This window comes from Bufo bufo, chromosome 4 (genome assembly GCF_905171765.1).
Source record: "Bufo bufo chromosome 4, aBufBuf1.1, whole genome shotgun sequence".
Classification (NCBI taxonomy): Eukaryota; Metazoa; Chordata; class Amphibia; order Anura; family Bufonidae; genus Bufo; species Bufo bufo.
In genome coordinates this window covers 569,807,289-569,829,216 of record NC_053392.1, presented here as the reverse complement: position 1 = coordinate 569,829,216, position 21,928 = coordinate 569,807,289, and the positions used below count along the sequence as shown (strand labels likewise).

Sequence of the window (21,928 nt, the reverse complement as noted above, 5' to 3'; positions counted from 1 at the left end):
GTGATTAATTGGGTAGAAGGAAGACTGGATCTCTGGGAAATGGCAGATCATGCAATCAGAAGAGATTAGCCACGAGATCTGTTGTGTTACACTGCCCTCTAGTGGTATTACACTGCGCTTGTGCAGTTTATTAAGAAATAACAACTATTACCGTATTCTTCTTTAATTCCTGTTAATTACACAACGGCCCAGATTTACTAACCCTTTAAACGGTGTAGATGGCTGTCTAGACCTGCACCAGATTTATCACAGGATAAACCTGGTGCTGGGATGGACACTTTTGTCTAACTCTATACTAATTATTGGTTGGCTTACTTTCAGACAGATTTGAACACCAAAATTGTAGTGGAACAGGTCACACTTAGCCCATGCCCCCTTAAAATACACGCGACCTTCCCATGAAGCTAAACCCCCTTTGCACCATAACTGATAAATATCAGATCTTGGGGGGATGGGGGGTGGACTGGCCACTGGGACCCCCAGCAATCACCAGGGGACCCCCAGCCCCTTTTCGGAATGGAGTGGTAGTGCACATTGCTCCACTCACTTCTAAGGGACTGATGGGAGCACTGTCTGTCTACATGTGCACTACCGTTCGGTTCAGAGAGGGGCTTCAGGGACCCTTGGTACCTGTGATCACCGCAGGTTCCAGCATTGGACAACCCTAAGTAAAGATAGATAATTACCCAAAAATGTATTCATACTGAAAAAAATATACTTGAAAAATACTTTTTAAAGGGAACCTCCACAGCTAATGTAACTACAGACTTTTTGAATAACCCGTTTCTTTACAGAAGTCTTGATATTACAGTCTCATAGCCTCACATGTCCCTAGGACAACACTACTTGTCACAGGGACTCTTATGTGTACCCAAATTACCATCCAAACAGATCCACGCATCCACTATTCCAGTGATTTAGGATGTCTGGAAGGTGATTTGTAAGACAAGTGAGTTGTCACGAGGATTGGAGAGTTTTCAGGCTTCAGACTCTTGTGTCTACACACGCCAGTTGTCCTCAGCCTGGGTGCTTCACCTCCCCGGCTGGCACCGCATTGTTTGGGTGGCTGTAATTCGGCATACTCATGATGATCATGTAATCTATAACTGCAATTCCTGATGGACCCACTATTTTAACATTTATCTACAGGACCGGTAATACATGTGTGATTGCTGGGGGTCAAACTGCTGGGACCCCCAGCAATCACAAGAATAGAGGTCCCTGAATCCTCTGTGTGACGGAGCAGCAGTGTCTATGTGTGACCAGCAGTCTATGCGACTGCCGAAGCTGAGCACTATATTTTCCAGTCCCATAGACAGTGAAACGACTGGTGGTCACACATTCACACTACTGTTCTGTTCACACAGGGGACTCAGGGACCCATGTTCACATGATCCAGTGATCGAACATTTATTATCTGCTTTGTGGCTAGGTGGTTCATGTTGTCCATGGGTCAACCCCTTTAAGACATATCCCATTTCAAGCTTACCTTCTGTGTTCGGATTTATGTACATATGAAGGTTAAGTTGTTGGGGGGACTCAATCAGTCCTTTGGCAGCAGCTTCCAGTCCCAGCTGCCGGGCTCTCTGAGCTTTGGTGCCTTTGCTTCCAGTTTTGTAAGGTGTGTACTAGATCGAAGATAGGAGAGGAAGTTACTTCTATAGTCAAGTCCTGTCCTTATCTGTATATGCATATAGGTAGTTGGCACATCTATATGGAAAAAAGTATTGGGACACCCTCACATTATACCTACAGGATCTTTGATGACATCTCATTCTAAATCCATAGATATTAATAGGGGGTTGGTCGCCTCTTTGTAGCTAAAACATCTTCTACTCTTCTGGGAAGACTTTCTACAAGATTGTGGAATGTGTCTGTGGCAATTTTTGTCCATTCATCCAGAAGAGCATTTGTGAGGTCAGACACTGATGTTGGAGGAGAAGACCTGGCTCACAATCTCCCTTTTAGTTCACCCCAAAGTTGTTGGATGGGGTTGAGGTCAGGACTCTGTGTGGGCCGGTCAAGTTCTTCCACACCAAACTCACCCAACCATGCCTTTATGGACCTTTCTTTGTGCACTGGGGCACAGTCAGGCTGGAACAGGAGAGAGCCTTCCCCAAACTGTTCCCACAAAGTCGGAAGTGCAAAGTCAGAAGGACAATGCAATTGTCCAACATGTCTTGGCATGCTGAAGCATTAAGATTTCCATTCACTGGACCTAGGACAACCCCTGAAATACACCCCACAGCATTATCTCTCCTCCACCAAACATTACAGCTGGCACAGTGCAGTCAGGCTGGTAACGTTCTCCTGGCATTCACCAACTCCAGACTCATCAGACTGCCTGATAGAGAAGTATGATTCCTCACTCCGCAGAGTACAGTATCGTCACTTTTTACACCACTCCATTAGACGCTTGGCATTGTGCTTGGTGATGTGAGGGTTGTATGCAGCTGCCCGGTTATGGAAACCCATGTCATGGAGTTCCTGGTACAGCACAGTTTTTGTGCTCAGGTTAATACCAGAGGAGGTTTGAACTTTGCAGTTATGGAGACAGCAAAGTGTTGGTGACTTATATACACTATGGGAGTCATTTATTAACCTGAAATACGACTATATTAGGCATATTTCAGGGGCAGAGTGCTAACTGTTGAGCCGCAATCTGCGACTTCTCCCACGTTGCGCGCGGCCCTGGCAGGGAAGGGAACCGGCCGGCAGAGCCATCTTATTCATCATTTTCTACTCCTGTTTTAGGCGTAGAAAATGGTCTAAATGTAAGCCAGCTCGGAAACTGTCTTACATTTAGGGGCAGCGGTGGATCCGCCGAAGTTATGAAGAGGCCGGCGCCTCTTCATACCTCCAGCGGATCCACCGACAGGTGTAGGGGTTATTAAGACAGGCGTCTAAAACGGCAGTCTTACTAAGTGTGCCCCTATGTGTCTCAGCACGTCTGAGTTATTGTGGTTGCTAAACGCTTCCGCTTTGTAATAATACCGCTCACAGGTGATGGTGGAATATTTAGGAGGGAAGAAATGTCAGGAACTGACTTGTGGCAGCGGTGACATCCTATTACAGGACCACGCTGGAATTCAGTGAGCTCTGTAGAAGGAGCCATTCTTTCACAAATGTGTGTAAAGGCAGACTGCACGGCTAGGGGCTGGATTTTATACACCTGTGGCAATGGGACTGAATAAAACACCTGAATTCAACTATTAAGAGGTATGCCCTAATACTCCATACATATACATACATGGCACATCTATATATGTATACAGGCATATACTAACCACATGCTCGATTTCATCCATTGTTCTGCAGTTCAGCATGGCGGTGTGTAGGCTGGAGTTCAGTTTCCCTTCTTTCTTCAGTTTTTCTACCAGATTGTGAGCTTTTTTTGAAACTGACCTGATCAAAGCAACATAAAAAAATTGCTAAATTTGGTTTTAGACAATTGCAAAAAAAAAAAAAAAAAAGTCAGTTTCTCAGACACAAAAGATTTGGCTAGCTTTGTTACTTATCAACTTCTCGTCTATCCTCCATGGGAGTGCACTATACTAGAAGAAGCCGGACAGGACAAATGCTCTTTCTACAGACCCTGCTTTCTTCTTTATAATTAGTTGCCATTGGAGAGGACCACATTATATGGATGAATCCATTGGACGGGCATCTGCAGTACCAGTCATGGCCAAAGCGCCAGGGCTTAGTGGTCTCATGTACTGTTCTGCAGGGGTGGCAGGCGAAAGATGACATTGGCATTGCCAGTCCTTTACACTCCCTGCGGCTGTCCGCTCTGAAAGGAGCGAGCACAGGAGAACAATAGGGAGGAAAGGATCATCACGTAACCCACTTTAACCTTCTCACTGCCAAAGACATATGCCACACATCACAGCTTTAGGCTACATGCACACGAACGTTGTTTGTGTGCTATCCGTATGTTCATTCCGTAGCCCCGCAAAAAAAATAGAACATGTCCTATTCTTGTCCGTTTTAGGCATTGTTACAATGGATCCGCAAAACAAAAAACGGATGGCATACGGATGTCCACAATTTGCGGACCGCAAAACACATACAGTCGTGTGCATGTAGCCTTAAGCACTTACTGCAAATTGAATATAAGGGGTAGGTCTTGGCATCCTATTAAAGCCCCAAATCTTAGCTTCCGAATGAGACCCAACCTAATATGCTAGGTGCAATGTTTGGGTGCAGAATAAAGATGGTGGCAGCACAAAACGTTTTAATTGCTGGTTCTCTGTATCTGTATAAGGGAAGGGGAGCTGCAGGAGACACCGGGAAGAAGGATCACTCCCCGTTACTGTCATCTCTTCCCCCTGCACAGTCTCCCACGACCCCAGGGGGGATACAGGAACCGGTCTTCATGTTATTACCATTCTTACCCATCAGGGATTATATGTGCTCTCTGCCAGACACATATGGCGGTTGTTTTTATCTCCTAATGGACAGCATGGAGGCTCAGCAGTTAGCACTGCTGCCTTGCTGAGCTGTGTAGTAGGCATGTTGGTCCCCAGTCCATTCATTTTTCTGGGACTTACGCTCCATCAGTCCCATAGAAGTAAATGGAGCAGTGGACTAATTTGCACACTACTACTCCATTCAGACAGGGGACTCGGGGAACACTCGTTCTCTGGATCACAGGGAGTCCCAGTGGTCAGACCCCCCTGCGATCCCCCTGCTATCCACTATCCCAGGGCTGGCCAACCTGCGGCTCTCCAGCTGTTGCAAAACTACAACTCCCAGCATGCCCAGTCTGCCTACAGCTATCAGCCTACAGCAGGGAATGGTGGGAGTTGTAGTTTTACAACAGCTGGAGAGCCGCAGGTTGGCCAGCCCTGCACTATCCTATCTGCTTTTCAATGGATAACCCCTTTAAAGGGGCTGCCAGCTGATCACCATTGGTTCTAGTTTAGAAAACGCCAAAACAGGGGGAAGCTGCTAGTAGAAATACATTTCCCATGGCCACGGTACAACCAGCCTTGGCAGTTACAGCTCTTGCACTGCTATATTTGTTACCACCCTGGTTTATTATATAGAGCGAGTGCGCAGGTAATGCTAATCTGTCACTGTAATATGCCCTCCTATTTAACAGCTTCATATGACAGGGACAGGTCAAATGTACAGAACAAAGGCCTCATGCACACAACCGTATTTTGGGTCCACGTCCGATCCGCATTTTTTATGGATTGTACATAGGACCCATTTATTTCTGTGGGTTTGCCAAATACAGACAAACGCCGGCAAATGACATCAGTGTGTGCTGTCTGCATCCATCTGGCCATCCCACAATTATCGAACATTTCCTATTCTTTTCCGTTTTGTGGACAAGAAATAGGCCAATTCCTAGTGAAAAAATCGCAGGAATGCACACAGCCAGTACCCCTATATTGGTAGATCCGCGATCTGCGGACTAGCAAAACATGTAAAGTTGGAGTAAATGAAGCCTAAATGAGTAGAGTGTTACGCGTTTAGCCACTTACAGCTGCAGTGTATACAGTAAGATACCTGTAAGATACACGAGCAGCAGTTACTTAAAGGGGTATTCCCATCTCTGACATTGGGGGCATATTGCTAGGATATGCCCCCAATGTATGATGGGTGTGGGTCCCACCTCTGGGACCCGCATCTATAGTTAGAATGGAGCCGGCAAAGTGCAGGAAGGGGCACCACACATGCATTCCTATGGGAGCACTGAAAATAGTTGAGCACTTGCTTGGCTATTTCCATCAGCCCCATAAAAGTGAAAGGAGCAGTGGCCGCGCTTGCACAGCACGCTTCCCATTACTTTGAATGGAACTTCCGAAAAAAGCCGAGTGTGACACCACTCCCATAGGATCGAATGGAGGGTGGCCGCGCATGTGCAGTGGCGCCATCTGGTACATTGTGGGATCCATTCTAAGTGTAGGTGCGAGTCCCAGGGGTGGCTAGCAATATGCCCCCAATATCAGAGATGGGAAAACCCCTTTAATGCTGAGCGGAAGGAAGGAGGTGAGTGCGCTCCCCTCATAGTGGACTCTGTAACTATGAATCTTCTGTATTACTGGTCATACAGTGCAGCAGACCGCATACAGAGCAACATAGTATGGTGACAGACCTGCTTTAACTGTGAAGAATCCTTCCACTCCACAGGCTGCGATCTCACCTTAATTCCTCTAGGCTTTGCTGTACTTCTCTCAAGGCTTCTGCATCCAGGTTTTTAATGAGCTCCTTCCTGTACCGAGCGATGAAGGGTATGGTGTTATCATCCTGAAAGAGCTGGATGAGGTTGGAGCAAACCCAGGGCTCAATATTTGTTCTATCTGATAAAACCTGAAGAAGAAAAAGCCAAGATGAGAAAATATGACGCATAACATAGTGGTCCCACTGCAACCATCAACAAAAACAGAACTTTTATTGGATCCAACATTAAAGCATCCACGTTCAGACCAAGAGTGACCAGGAGAAAACATTACAATAAGCTTTCTTCTTGGACAGGTAACATATGAGCGGAAGGCACCGTCTTGAAGACTTTGATGGTATATCGCTAGGATATATCAGTAAAGTCAGATAGATGCAGGTCTCAGAGGTGGGACCCAAACCTATCTCTAAAATGGGTCCCTGAAAGCGAATGAGAGCACACCATTCTCCATTCATTTGTACGGCAGTTCCGAAAATAGGCTCCATTCACTTCTATGGGACTGCCGGACATAGCCGAGCTAGTGTTCTGGTATTTTCGGCAGTCCCATAGAATTGAATGGAGGACGGTTGTGCATAGGCGGCTGCTCTCTACTCACTTCAGGGGTCCTGTTCTGGAGATAGGTGCAGGACTCAGAGGTGAGACCCGCATCTATCAGACATTGGTAGCACATACCACCGATATGGCACCAATGTCTCAGATGAGACAACCCCTTTAAGCCTCAAGGTAGGAGTACCTCTGCACATATCATTACTTATCAGTCCTATGTTGTAGTCCAGAGCTGCGTTCATAATTCTTCCGGGGATACAGCAGGACAGTTGGGTATGTTTAAATGGCATTTAAGTAGAGGCTGAAACTGGCCTCCCAAATCCTAGTGTTCTTCCCAATGATTTTGGATGTACCTTGATGATGGCACGGTGCATATTTTTTCAGCTTCACAATTATTTAAATGGGAATTTCAGAAGCTGTTACTGCCCCATGCCTTTTCACAATCAGCCTGAAAAAACACCATGTGAACATACCCTTAGCTGCTCCTACAACAGATTACTGTACTGACCCTGGTGTAAAGACTGGATTTACACCGCACAAACAAGGCAAACGTGTGCAAAATGACAATTTGCAATTCTGGGAGATTTCAGCTCTGGAGCTCGCAGAATTGTAAATGTAACTCTGATCTACAAGGAGTTCCTCAACTTTTTATACAGTCCTCCAAAGTCCACGGCAATTCTGTATCTGTGCTGTGTCCTAATGGAATAATAACGGCTTTATTTTTACAGGATACTTGGTGCTTTGGAAACTGTTATGACTTTGGAAACTGGCACTGGTGAAACAGAAATATGGATCCATGGCCTCCAAACATTGGCCTGCTGGGAGTTCTGGTTTTGCAACAGCTGAAGACCCCCAGGGTCCCCCCACCAAAACCCACGTGTCCGTCCAGCGCTTACCTCAACAATGTTCCAGTTCATGTCAGAGCCATCAGAGCCTGAAGTGGTGCCCTTATATTTCACCACCTTCCCCGCAGGATCAGCAGACGTCTTCATTTTCTTGACCGGTGGACCACCAAATGTGAAATCATCTGGCGGCTCTTCTTCCTCCACCTTGGAAGGAAACTCATTCTTTACTTTCACTCCCATGTCCAGGCTGCTAGTAGAGGGGAAATCTTCAATGCCAATGCTTCTCCGTTCTGCCTTTATTGGAACCAGCTTCAGACTGCTCTTCCGCTTTGCTGGGCTTTTTGGATTTAATTTTATTGCCTTTTCCTTTTTAATGGGTTGAACAATAGATAACGTCTGTAAAAAAAAATAATCCGAATTAGAAAACAATTTGTTAAAGACTTATATCCTTATATCTCATTCCGGGAGAAAGATTCTCACTTAAAGGGGTTGTGCAGCGATTTATATTGATGACCATAGGGGATCGTCAGGGGTCCGACACCTGGCACCCCCGCTTCCTAGTCTTTACACTAGGCGCCGTCTCCTGTGGAGCGGCGGCGTACTGTAATTACAAGCACTCGCTCCATTCACTTGTTATTACATTGCACTTCCGAGACTAAGTGCAGTGCAATGAACAGCAATCGGAGAGCCGCCTCCTCTTCAAACAGCTGATCAGCGGGGGTGGCGGGTGTCAGACCACAACCGAACATATATTGATGACCAATCCTCAGGATAGGTCATCAATATAAATTGCTGCACAACCCAGCGTTGCTTCCCCTTCATTATCATAGGACAGATCTCCACTGTTCATAAAGTGATGGTATGAAAAACCCCTTTAAAAATCTACGCTAAACTAAAATGCATTTCCAGTCTCATGAGAGATTTGGGTTGCTACCCTATCACCACCATGATGATCACGGCAGCCTGGCTTGTCCAAGAAACTAAAGCTGGATTTGGATGGGGCAATTGTTGGGCCGATTATCGGGAATGAATTTTACTACAAACGCTCATTCCCGATAATTAGCCTGTGTAAATGTGCGGCAAATCACCTGATGAACGGGGAAAAAAGCTCATTCATTGGGTGAAATGATTGTTGATGCGGACACCCCAATCATCATTTCCGGGCAGCAGATCAGGCAGCACTGGATGGTGATCACTGGATGCAAATGCTGCTCCTCACCTCCACTGATCAGCAGGCAATTATCGGGAAGGAACGGTACATAAAAATGCCTTAAAGGGGTTGTCTGACTTCAGCAAATGGCATTTATTATGTAGAGGAAGTTAATACAAGGCCCTTACTAATGTATTGTGATTGTCCATATTGCCTCCTTTTCTGGTTTGATTCATTTTTTTCATCGCATTATACACTGCTCGTTTCCATAGTTATGACCACCCTGCAATCCAGCAGCGATGGTCGTGCTTGCACACTATAGGAAAAAACATCAGCCTATGTGCGCTCCCGCAGTCCCGGCCACCAGTGAGGCTGGCGTTTTTCCTATACTGTGTAAGCACGACCACCGCTGCTGGATTGCAGGGTGGTCGTAACCCATGGAAACGAGTAGTGTAGAATGTGATAGAAAAATGATTCCAGACAGCAAAGGAAGCAATATGGACAATCACAATACATTCTAAAGGGAACCTGTCACCTCCCAAAACCATCCCAAGCCGCCAGCAGTGTCTGCGTGTAGCCAGCAGTGTGTTTCTGATGATGCCTTTCTTCCTGAAGGCAGATGCAGCAAAAGTACTGTAAACGTTGTTTTATCCCCTGCCCGGCGCGCTTCTCCACACATGGTTATAGTCAAGGGGGCAGCGGCCTCCTTGCTTCAAGTGACGGTAACCACGCCCCCTTCCCCGCCCCTTCACTGTGACTGACAGCCGGCTGTTTGGCAAAGGCAGCCGAACTCTCGTGCATAAGCGCTGTCAGTCACAGCAAAGGGGCGGGGAAAGGGGAGTGGTTACCGTGACCTGAAGCAAGGAGGCCGCTGCCCCCATGACTATAACCATGTGTGGAGAAGCGCGTCGGGCAGGGGATAAAACAACGTTTTCAGTACTTTTGCTGCATCTGCCTTCAGGAAGAAAGGCATCATCATAAACACGCTGCTGGCTGCACGCAGGCACTGCTGGCGGCTTGGGATGGTTTTGGGAGGTGACAGGTTCCCTTTAAGATACAATAATAATTGGTTCCAGGACCATTCTATGTTGAAACCATTGTAAGTTAAGCAATCGGTTCCACATCCCCAAATTGTCATCCAAGATAAGAGAAAATGAAGATTTAAGTAAAATAAGCAGATAACTGAGACAGATAAAACAAGTCCTTCCATATAACAGTCAGGAATAGCTGATAACTAGTAACTAATCCAGCTAGTCTACCAGAGAAGTGACCATGACTGGTTGGATCTGAGTCTGGTTTGAACTTATGATGGGTCAGAAAAGACCACTGTATGATGAAGATATTGTGTCCTGAGGCCATTGTATCTTGAGGGATCACTGTAGTAACTTTCTTTACATGATAAATGCCACTTGCTGAAGTGAGACAACCCCTTTAAGGAATAAAAACATAAAAACACAGCACATTCCATACACACCGCGGCTCAAGAGGAGAAGCATAACGTTCCTGTTGAATTCTGTACAAAGTGATATATTTAGATGGACATTGGGACTCCCTAAATGTCCTCATGGACGACACATCAATGACACTGAAATACCTCTTGTTCCCTTGAAGCCTCAGTCATATGAACGTCATGGTCCTGAGTGGCTTCTCCATCCTCTTCAGCAGCGCTCAAAGTTTTGGTTATTTTCTTTGCAGCGACCTAAGGCAAATAAAATGTACATATCTGTGAAAAGTCTGTTTAATTGAGGGCCGTTTTGCAAATGGTAGAATTTAAAGGGGCGTTCCAGCCGACGGTACCATAAATGCTGATAGGTAGGGATCAGAGGAGTAAGACCCCTGTCTGTAGAGTCAGTGTACAGTAGGTCTCCTGACTCCAGGGCTGCTGTAGACCTCAGACATTGAAAAACACTAACGGGAGGCGAAGCTGGAAAGGGCTGTACACTGACAGATATTCCGCAGCACTGACATTCTCCTCCCTTGTTGTTCCCAATGGGGCTCACAATCTAAGTTCCCTATCAGTATGTCTATGGAGTGTGGGAAAAACCCAGAGGAAACCCACAAAAACACGGGGAGAACAAAGAAACTCCATGCAGATGTTGTCTTTGGTTGGATTTGCACCCCGGACCCCAGCGCTGTGCACGTGCAGCCTCTCTGACCTTCTATTAAAGAGGTTGGCCACTATATGTGTATTACTGAACATGTGTAGGGAACAATACTTGGAGCAGCAGGCTGATGTCCGAAGCATTGTGCACTAATTACTTACCGGCACTGCAGTCCAGAAGGGGCCACTGATGGAGGGTCAGGTGACCAGTCCCGTCCATCAGTGGCCTCCTTTGACTAACACTGTATATGGACTGTTCATATGCTAGTTCGCTTGTCCATCCGCAGTGGTAGTCAGTGGAGACCGCTGATGGACAGGACTAATCACCAGACCCTCCATCAGAGGTCAAGTTGTGACCGGAGCGCAGGTAAGCAATAAATGCAGTACACGATGATTAAGCATATTAAACCATCAGACATCAGTGCCAATGGTTCAATTAAAGTATAAAACCATTATTCGCAGCCTTTGCGTGCTCTTCCCAGCACTTTCGCTGAAATACTCATATAGTGGACAATCCCTTTAATGTTGTACTGGGGATGTAATCAGCTCAGCCGAAACCTTGCTGTCTCATGTCTATTCTTCACTTTTCTGTTTTTCCTGCCAACAGTCACCACTAGGGGGAGCTTAGGAGCTCACCGACTTATCATCAAGATTAATGCGATCTGTGTGAATCCACATCAGTAAGCGCCTCCTGAAAATGGCTGCAGGAAGGCAGAATTTCAACTCTATGGCTTTGAGAAGGAAAGCAGGGGAAGAAGAAAGCTGTATAATATGAAATGATTCTGCACAGAAGTAGTTACATATACCGGTGGAAACCCGCCATTCCCTGCACCCACCTTTCTAGGTTTGGGGGCAGCAGCCTTCCTTGGTTTTGCTGCCGTTTTCTTCACAGCTGCTTTGGCGGCTGTGATTTGTTTTTTAGAGGGTTTTTCCTCCGGCATCCATTCCTCCTCATCTTTAGACTCTTCTTCTGAATCTGACCTAATAAAAACAGTACAAGATGTCACAGCGCCGATCATATGTCTGCACGCTTCCAATAGGCCCCTGTAAAATCTGACAACAGAGGTCACCCCCCCCCCCCCTGATATTCTGCAGATTCTATACAATTTCCCTTTGTATTAGGATATAGCAATGACCATAGAGATCATCAAATCGATGTATACGATGCTGCGCATGAACAGGAGGAGAATCAAACCCTCTGCGCTTGCGCTGTTAATCAGGTTGCAGGGGAGAGCTTCGTCAGCAGTGGGGACGGACGGCCCTTCGCAGGTGAAGAACTCTTTTTGATGTACTAATCGGCTCCCTCATCACTAGCCCTAACTCTTGGATCTGACCTTATGCAGCCATTACTCCTTTTAGGCCGGTCTCACACGCAGCGGGGGAGGTTCACTAAGCTGATTTCTGACTCAATCTGCACCAAAAACCGGCATGCATGCCTTCCATCGCATTTTATTATATGTGTTTTGGACACTTTTTGCCCCCCACTAGAAAAGAGGGTGTGGCTTAGAATAAAACAGGTGTGGCTTAGCAGGAAGGGCGTGGCTTGTCATCTGACACCATGCCCCAAAACAGCAAAGTAAGCCAACCAACGGGTGGTGTAAAAGCGTCTAACGCATCTAGCAAGATGCTCCGAAATTCACCAAACCGCGTGAGCCAATGTCTTCTCCAGTGTTTTAACATATTTTTTCCACCAATTTTTTTTTTTTTTTTTTTTTTTTTTTTGGAGGGGCAAAAACAATGTGTTTAGATGGTAGTTTCAGGGTATTTATTGTAATCATGCGTCCCATCAATGCATCAAATACTCACATTCCACTCAGGAAGGGATCAGCTCCGGCTTAGGGGCCACAGCCGTAGTTCTTGGCCCTACTCGTAGGCCAGACATCTAAGAGACAGATTAGAAATATTATGTGTACCAAATGTAAAAGGGAAAGCAGTCACTGTGCGTAAACATGCATCGACACACAGCAGGTTACCATGCACAAGTCCATTACTAATTATTTGGAACCCATGCCCGATACCCGCTGGGCATTGCACCTGTTCCCTGCAGCTCGCAGCTGTGTCTCTCCACATCTGAGGTCACATCGGGCAGGAGGGCACGCCCCGCACAGCCTTTTTAAAAGCACAGCCGCTCAGGACGCAATTTGTGCTTTGGATTTGCTGCAGATTTCACCCCATGCAGTGCAATGAGTGCAATCTGCAGCGTAAGATTGACAAACAGTGGATTTTCTACTGTAGGGTTTAAAATCTCAATCCCATTGTGGGGGAGGCTGCATCAGAGGTCGCAATAACGGAAGGAAACTTACAGTCTTAGGGCTCATGCACACGAACGTGCCGTGTTTTGCGGTCCGCAAATTGTGGATCCAAATAACACGGATACTGCCTGCGTGCCTTTCCGCAATTTGCGGGGAGGAACAGGCGGCCCATTATAGAAATGCCTATTCGCTGTCCGCAAAACGGACAAGAATAGGACATGGAGCTATCATTTTTGCAGAACACCAAAACAGAGCAACGGATGTGGACAGCACACGGAGTGTGTGGCCCCATTGAAGTGAATGGGGTCTGCATCCGACCGCAAAAAAATGCGGGCTCAGATGCGGAACCAAACCGCGTTCGTGGTGAATGCACCTTATGTGTATCTCTGCATGAGACTCTGCATCAGCGCAGCTTGTGAGGTCTAATCCTGGCGCAAGTGGCAGCAACTGGGCAGACGTCACAGGCTGCGCTGATGTAGCGCTGCGGGGCACCACGGGAGCCCAGTACTGACTGAACCAGGGCTCCTGCTGGAACGGCTGGGATTTGAGATAACTCCAATGCCAGCCACTTAACTCAATAGCGACCGCAGCATCTAGGCTGCCATAGGGAGAGGGCTCCCTCTGCTATCATCAGCGTACCCATCAATGGCATTGCCATGGCGGCCAGGAGCCTAACAAAGGCCCCCTGACATGTCTATTAGACCGTCCCACAGGCTCAGCTATTTAAAACATGCAGATTGGATGTGGAACAAAAATACAGTCGCGTGCATGAGGCCGTCCAGGAAGCCTTCAGTTATCCTCCCAAACTATTACCTGCACAGGTAGAATTAGGGGCCTCAAGCGTAGCGCGCTATCAATGAAGTGAGGCACAATGCTTATATATATATATATATATATATATACACATAAAAAAGAAGATGTAAGAAAAGACATACAGTAACACAAGGCACAACAGATTTTTTAAAATAAAAAAATAAACCAGAAACCTAACACTCACGTGGATAGGTATAGGCTCCGGCGCGGGGCGGACAGAGACCAGGAAAAATCTTTCACTTCCAGTGCCCCAAGAAATGACCCCCAGCCCTGTTCTTCATACCTTTTCAACCTCTCTTCCTATATCCATCCCCCCATCCTCTGATGTCCACTGCCAGGACCCAGGTCCAGCTAATTGTATTCATGACCTTCTTCTATGGCTCTGGCCCTGTCTTATCTGGTTTGCTGAGGTGTGAATGGCGACTTCAAAGGCCCCAAAGCCGAATTTACACAAGCCAATAATCGTCCAGATTATGAACGGTCATCTCCAACAATCTGTCCGGGTAAATGGGCGCGCCTCTCGTTCATGCAGGCACCACCGATCAGGACTTCTGGGCAGCAGATCCTGAGGTATAAACATCGATCTGATGCCCAGAAACCATGATTCTGCAGGAGGACGAGGGATCGCTGCATGTAAATGCGTCTCCTTCACTGAACGAGCAGCCGACTGTTCCTTCCCGACAATCTGCTGCAGAATCGTCCCGTGTAAATCCACCTTAACAGGGTTATCCAAGTCTAAAACATGCCCCCAATGCCTGGGCCCCTCATATAGGTTATACTTACCTTGCTCCCCAGCACCCACGTCGCTCCTGATCCCCCACACGGCGGCGCTGCATCTTCCTGTGCCGCAGATCAAAACATCCGGCGAGGGTGGCAGCCAATAGCAGGCTGCAACAGGGACAGCCGGACATCACGGGTGATGCTAGGAAGGCTCCTCCCGGTTGCGGACAGATTTTTTTGATCCGCGTGACGGCGAGATGCAGCGGCAGCCGTGCAGGGATCACGAGCAAGGCGGGTGCCGGGCAGCGGGGGAAGTATAATCTATATGAGGGGCACGGGAATTGGGGGGCATGTTTTACACTTTACATAACCCCCTTAAGGCTAACTGCAAATGTTGCAGAATACGTGTGGTTTTTACATTTTCCATGAAAGGGGTTATCCAAGGCTGGAAAGGCCCCCCCATATGCCGGGCCCCTCACACTGATTCAACTTACCTGGCCCCCACACTGCTGCAGCTGCTTTTTCCCGTGCGCGGATGAAAACATCCAGTGTCAGGGGGTGGGGCAGCCAATGGCAGGCGGGGACGGAGACGAGACTCCCTAGAGTCACCCGCGATGCTAGGGAGGCTCGTCCCCGTCCCGTCTGCCATTGGCTATTCCCCCAGCACCAGATGTTTTCATCCGCACACAGGAAAAAGCAACGGCGGCCATGCAGGGACCAGGAGCGGCGCAGGAAGCGGGGAGTCTGGTAAGTAGAATCAGTGTGAGGGGCCCGGGCGTATGGGGGGCCATTTCCAGCCGTTTAATCATAGAATAACCTCTTTAATGGTTATAATGGCTATACACGTATAGAAGTTAAAGAGATTGTCCAGACCAATTAAAAACTAACTGCAGACAGCATTGTGAAAAGTAATTTAAAAAAAAAAAGTCTTTAACCCGAAGGGGGCTGTGCAGATTTAGAATAATTTACCAGAAAACAGCGCCACACCTGTCCATGGGCTATGTCTGGTATTGCAGTTCCGTTCAAGTGAATGGTTTTATGTTGAATGTTTTACGTTGGCACACTGTTTTTTCCCAGTTCCTGTATGAATCTGTAGCAATACACAGTATATGGGCTCTTGCGCACAGCCAAGGTCGTTTTTGCGGTGCGCAAATCACGGATACCGGATGCATGCGTTCTGCATTTTGCAGAACGGAACATCTGGCCCATAACAGAACAGTCCTATCCTTGTATGTAACACGGACAAGAATAGGACATGTTCTGTTTTTTTACAGGTGCCACGTAAAGGACAAACGGATGGGGACAGCACACACGGTGTCCGCATCTTTTCAGTCTCCAGTGAAATTAATGTGTCCGCATCTGATCCGCTAAAAATATGTTCATGTGCATGAGCCCTATTACTGAGGAATGTTCCACTAGGGACACTGGTTCTAGGGATGGTGGTGGCCAGAGTGCCTATGGCTCTGTAAGGCTGGTTTCACACATAGATTTTTTTTGGGGGGAAAAATGCACGGTATTTGGGGCAACTTTTTTTAAACCGCTGCAGCCACATGTTTTGCTGAAAGACAATGAGAAATAGACTACAAACAATGCTGCCTTCCTCACATTTGTTTTAGCGAATTCCCATAAGTTTCTCTTGAAAAATGTGTTAAAAATTACAATGTTAAAAACTACATTGACTAAATTTAAAAAAAATGCTACATAAGCCACTAAAAACACTAAAAAACTAAAAAGGAAGCCTCAAGGTACGTGCAGATGTTGGGAACATTTTCATGAGCAGTTAGCGCTGCGGCCTCTTCCTAGGCTAGTGATGTCTCGGGCATCGGTCACACGGCCTATGTGCAGCTCATTCCTATTGACGTGAATAGACCTGGGCTGCAATACCAAGCGCAGCCACTAAACAATGTACGGCGCTGTGATTGGTGAGCTGTAAGGCAACCGAAGCGCTGATCCTGATCAGTTATGATGAGCAAAGTGAGCTTCGCTTCCTAGATCCAAAGTCACTTCGCTCAAATCTTTGGATTAGGGGCTCATGCACACGACCGTATGTATTTTGCGGTCTGCAAAAAACGGATCCGCAAAAAACACGGATGACATCCGTATGCATTCCGTATTTTGCAGAACGGAACAGCTGGCCCCTAATAGAACAGTACTATCCTTGTCCGTAATGCGGACAATAACAGGACATGTTCTATTATTTTGCAGAACAGAAATACGGACATACGGAAACGGAATGCACACGGAGTAACTTCAGTTTTTTTTGCGGACCCATTGAAGTGAATGGAGATCTGTCTCCGTACAGCATTAAAATGTACGGCCTCCGATGAGGCGAACTCAGTTATTCTCGAAGTCTAGCAAGACTTAGGTGAATAAATTCAGTATTGGATTTTTAAACTGGTAAACCACTTTAAGGGTCCATTTACACGTCCGCACTTCCGGGTCCGCAATTCAGTTCCCGAAAAAATAGAACATGTCCTATTCTTGTCCGCAATTGCGGACAAGAATAGGCATATTCTATTAGTGCCGGCGATGTGCGGTCCGCAAAATGGGGAACGCACATTGTCGCTGTCCGTGTTTTGCAGATCCGCAAAACACGTTGCGGACGGGTGAATGCCGCTGAGGAGAGCACATAGTGTGCTCTCCGCATCCATTCCGTCCCCACAGAGAATTAATGGGTCCGCACCCGTTCCAAAGAATTGCGGAACGGGTGCGGACACATTCACGGACGTGTGAATGGACCCTAAAACTTGGATGAAAGGCTCCTTCATTGACCCAGTTACAGCGGAAATAGTGCAAACTAAAAAAAAAAAAAAAAAAGTGTCAGTTTCCCCCAGAGGTCTTTGAGGCTACTTTCACACTAGCGTTTTTCTTTTCCGGCGCTGAGTTCCGTCCTAGGGGCTCAAATCCGGAAAAGAACTGATCAGTTTTATCCCCATGCATTCTGAATGGAGAGTCCGTCCTTCAGGATGTCTTCAGTTCAGTCTTTTTGACTGATCAGACTTTTCAGAAAAACGTAGCATGCAGTATTTTTACCTCCGGCCAAAAATCCTGAACACTTTGACTGAACGCCGGATCAGGTCTTTTTCCCATTGACTTTTGCATTAACGCCGGATCCGGCGCTGTGTGTTCAGTCAAACCGGATCCGGCTTTTGCATGTTAAACCCGAAAAATGTGAAAAAAAAGTCCATAAATGGCGGATCCGTTTTTTCCAATGCATTTTTTCATTGTGATCAAAATCCTGATCAGGATTCAAATGTAATCCGTTTTCACACGTTTTTCCGGATCCGGCGGAATTGAACGCCGGATTAAAACAACGCTAGTGTGAAAGTAGCCTAAAATATATAAAAAAAATAAGCAAAAATTATTAAAAATAATTATAAAACAAAAAAGTAACAAAATTCTAATAAAATAGTAAAAAATGTAAAAATATAAAAGAATAAAATTAAAAAGGAATAAAAGGAAAACAAGTGCTAAATTGAAAAATAATAAACAATGTCATTGTCCCCCAGAGGTATTTTAATGATCTCTTGGGAGACATAGTAAGTGGCAAAAATATATATATTAAAAAAAAAAAATACAAATGAAAGAAAAAAATCTAAATGTCCACGCCAGCCAAAATTATTCAGAGAAAAAATGACATTTAAAAAAATGTTTTGCACAGTTTTCCCCAAATAAAATTGTTAAAAAATGTATTAAAAAGCCTAATGTGTCACGTAAAAAAGAAAAAAAAAGCTAAAAAATGATTTTGCCAGTCCAGCACATAAATAAGCGGCAGGTTCAGACCTGGTCATTGAAGGGTTAACCAATCAGCTTGTTCTCCTCTGGTAAAGAAAACTTCTTACTGGTTATTGCAGGGCACCGGTCACACCGATATAATCTATAACTCGGGCGCAGGAGGCGGTAATAACCGACGAGCGCCGTCCTCTGCAGTGAAGGAAAGCGCTGGTTTATGAACAGGAGGCAGGAAATGTCGCCACTTACGGCAACCCCCCTTCTCCCAGACCTGTAAAGGGAACCTTACTTAGGCTACTTTCACACTAGCGGCACGGCTGTTCCGTCAAGTGCACATGATGCAAGGGGATTCGGTCTTGGCCGCGGCCTGTGATCGGCTGCGGCAATGTCACACCGGGTGTTGACATCGTTGGTGCCCAGAGGAGCATCGCAAGCCTGGGGGAGGAGCGAGGAGCCGGTAGGTAAGGCTACTTTCACACTAGCGGCACGGACCTCCGGCAGGCTGTTCCGTCGGGTGCACAGCCTGCCGGATCCGTCCTGCCGCTAATGACCGTGTGCCCCCGAACTGCCGCTCCGTCCATATTGACTAAAATGGGGGGCGGAGTTCCGGCGAGAGGCTGCCGGAATAAATGTCGGACATGTCGTAGTTTTATTCCGGCAGGCTCTCGCCGTGCCTCGTCAATATGGACGGAGCGGCAGTCCGGAGGCACACGGTCATTAGCGGCAGGACGGATCCGGCAGGCTGTGCACCCGACGGAACAGCCTGCCGGAGGTCCGTGCCGCTAGTGTGAAAGTAGCCTTACCTACCGGCTCCTCGCTCCTCCCCCAGGCCTGCGATGCTCCTCTGGGCACCAGCGATGTCAACACCCGGTGTGACATTGCCGCAGCCGATCACAGGCCGCGGCCAAGACCAAATCCCCTTGCATCATGTGATCATTTGTCAAGACGCAAAAGGGGCCTGAAACCGCTGCGGCCTGTGACTGGCTGCAGCGATGTCACACCGGGTGTTGACATCGCTGATGCCCAGAGGAGCATCGCAGGCCTGGGGGAGGAGAGAGGAGCCGGGAAGAAGGTAAGTAAGCTTTCATTTACAGGTCCGGCCAAAATTAGGGGGGAGGGGGCTGCCAAAAACCCTCCCATTCTTGCACAATCCCTTTAAGCCCCTATGAGCAGTCACTTGTTTGGCCCAGACGTCCGACCATCTGCAGCACATCTCCCCGTGTAATCTGCTGAGATTCAATACAACTGTACGGGAGAAGAACGACTGCAGTAGCGATCATTCCTCCCCATTCACTTTGCATCGGCCTGTGTAATAGGCTACTGCAAACGAGCACCGATCAACCATTTTTTTGGTGCCCCTTGAAATAGAGCAACGTGAGAATGTGGCCCCCAGACCAAGAAAACACTGTGCACCCCTGATCTAGGAGATAACTGCCGCACTCCACTATCTCCGTCAGTCCTATTGACCGTGAATGGAGTGGCAGCGTGCCGTTCAGAGGAAGCAGGGCCCCGTCCTTGTGAGCGGTGGAGATTTTTTATTTAAAGGACATCTGTCAGCAGATTTGTACCTATGACACTGGCTGACCTGTTACATGTGCACTTGGCTTCTGAAGACATCTGTGTTGGTCCCATGTTCATACGTGTCCGCATTGCTGAGAAAAATTAGGTTTTATTATATGCAAATGAGCGTCTAGGAGCACTGGGGGCGTTGTCATTACACCTAGAGGCTCTGCAGTGCAGAGGGCCTGGCAGTTGCTGAGATACCAGCAGCAGGTGAGAAAGGAAGAATTCCTATGCAGTGCATTACACTAGCTCCTGGACTGTAAACACTGACCACCCCTGTAATGGACTGTACCATAACATTGCAATACCTAGGCGTTTTACTTAAAGGGGGCGTGGCCAGTGGTATCACGTGACATTTGTTAGCCAGTGAATCCCGTCACAATAAACTACTGACTCACGTGACTCAAGCATCCCCCTTCCCCTTGCTCTATGACGTGGTCTGCAGCTGCAGTGAGACTACATCTCCCAGCATGCCTCAGCAGCCTGCCGGAACTCGTAGACTCGTCACAGCTGGAGAGAGCCATAGGTTGCAGACTACCGAGCTGTTGTGCGGCGTGCCCCGTGTGTGTGTTGTAGCACTGGGGTCGCCGCTTAGCGAGAGCTGCACGCAGACTGTGGCCCGGCTCCGGGCTGTTATCAGTGCTGACCTCGGAATACAGTAGACACGTCCAGTGTGGGCAAGCGATGCTTCAATCTTCCAGCGCTCAATTTGGCCCCGCCTCCTCTAGCTTCACCGGCTACGGGGCGCAGAGCGGATCAAAATACCTCAAGAATATCCTTATGTGTGACTGAATTACGCATGTGCAAGAGATCTGTCGTTTAGGGGAAATCTCTCTGTGCTCTGGGACTTGTTCTCACTATAGAAATAGCGTTTAGGTCTTGGGAAGACGTTTACAAGTTATCAAAAATATCAATAAATGTATTTAGTTTGAGTTTCTTTACACGCCGCGGTTTTGTAGCGTTTCTGGCGTTGCGGTTATAGTAAGTTTTTAATAACATCCCGTCCGTGAAACATAACTCCCAACATTTACATTCTGATTCACCGGACTGTACTGCCTTCACTCCCTTTGTGAAATTTTAAAAAAAATGGCAGCCTGCCCAATCATGTGGTTACGGTGCGCCCCAATGAATTCAATATAAAAATCCGTAGACGCTGTATTTACCTGCCCCCAATCACGAGAATGGCGGTCTGTGTTCCCCAATTTGAATGGATCACGTTTTTTGTTCCAGGGCCACTTTACGTTCCCAGTCTGCCCCTGTTTCTGGTGCATAGACCGCCAGAAGATACGCCAAGGTCACTTAGAAAGGTGCGCCTCTTAATAAATCTCGCCTCTCTTGCTCCAGCTTAGGGCTCATGCGCACGACCATTGCCTGTTTTGCGGTCTGCAAATTGCGGATCCGCAAAACACGGATACCGGCCGTGTGCATTGCGCATTTTGCGGAACAAATTGGTCGGCCCCTAATAGAACAGTCCTATCATAGTCGTCCATAATGCGGACAATAATGTGTTCTATCTTTTTGCGGATCACCCATGCGGACACAAAATGCACACAGAGTCGTTTCCGTTTTTTATGCGGACCCATTGAAATGAATGGATCCACATACGGGCTGCAAAAAAAAAAAGGCATGGAAATAAGTAAAAAAAAACTTCATGTGCATGAGCCCTTACCTGATTAAACACCAGTGTTAAGCCTCTGCAGACGTCCGTGGAACACGGTCCGTGAGATACTGGACTGGCATGGCAGGAGCGCACGGCGTCATAGCAACCAATCGCTCCTGCAATGCCAGTCCAGTATCTCACAGACCGCGTTCCACGGACGTCTGCAGAGGCTTTAAGGCCAGACATAAAGTCGCAGCTTGTGTCAGTGGCAGATCCCGTTCTGACCTCCGCTCCTCTGACAGGATAACACAGCACTACACTGATTTATAATGCTGTGTCATCCTGAGAGTCCTGGAATCTACTGAATTAGAGCCCATTCAGACAGCCAAATTTTTTGTTCCGCACCCGTTCCGGAA

At 47.2% G+C, this 21,928-nt stretch overlaps 1 protein-coding gene across 2 annotated transcripts in view; it reads right to left on the bottom strand.

Annotated features, from left to right (window-relative positions):
- SRBD1 (S1 RNA binding domain 1) overlaps positions 1-20,645 on the bottom strand; it is a 222,802-nt gene extending 202,157 nt beyond the window's left edge. Inside the window, exons 1-8 of one of the 2 annotated variants that reach the window (XM_040430325.1) lie at positions 20,560-20,645; positions 12,639-12,714; positions 11,669-11,813; positions 10,326-10,430; positions 7,633-7,977; positions 6,155-6,321; positions 3,288-3,405; positions 1,490-1,628 (exon numbers count right to left, since the gene is read on the bottom strand). In XM_040430325.1, coding sequence (XP_040286259.1) covers positions 1,490-1,628; positions 3,288-3,405; positions 6,155-6,321; positions 7,633-7,977; positions 10,326-10,430; positions 11,669-11,813; positions 12,639-12,640 — 1,021 coding nt within the window. In that variant the 5' untranslated portion in view covers positions 12,641-12,714; positions 20,560-20,645. The remainder of the gene's footprint in view (positions 1-1,489; positions 1,629-3,287; positions 3,406-6,154; positions 6,322-7,632; positions 7,978-10,325; positions 10,431-11,668; positions 11,814-12,638; positions 12,715-20,559) is intronic. The other variant, XM_040430326.1, reaches the window with a different exon arrangement.
- Positions 20,646-21,928: the final 1,283 nt, after the last annotated feature.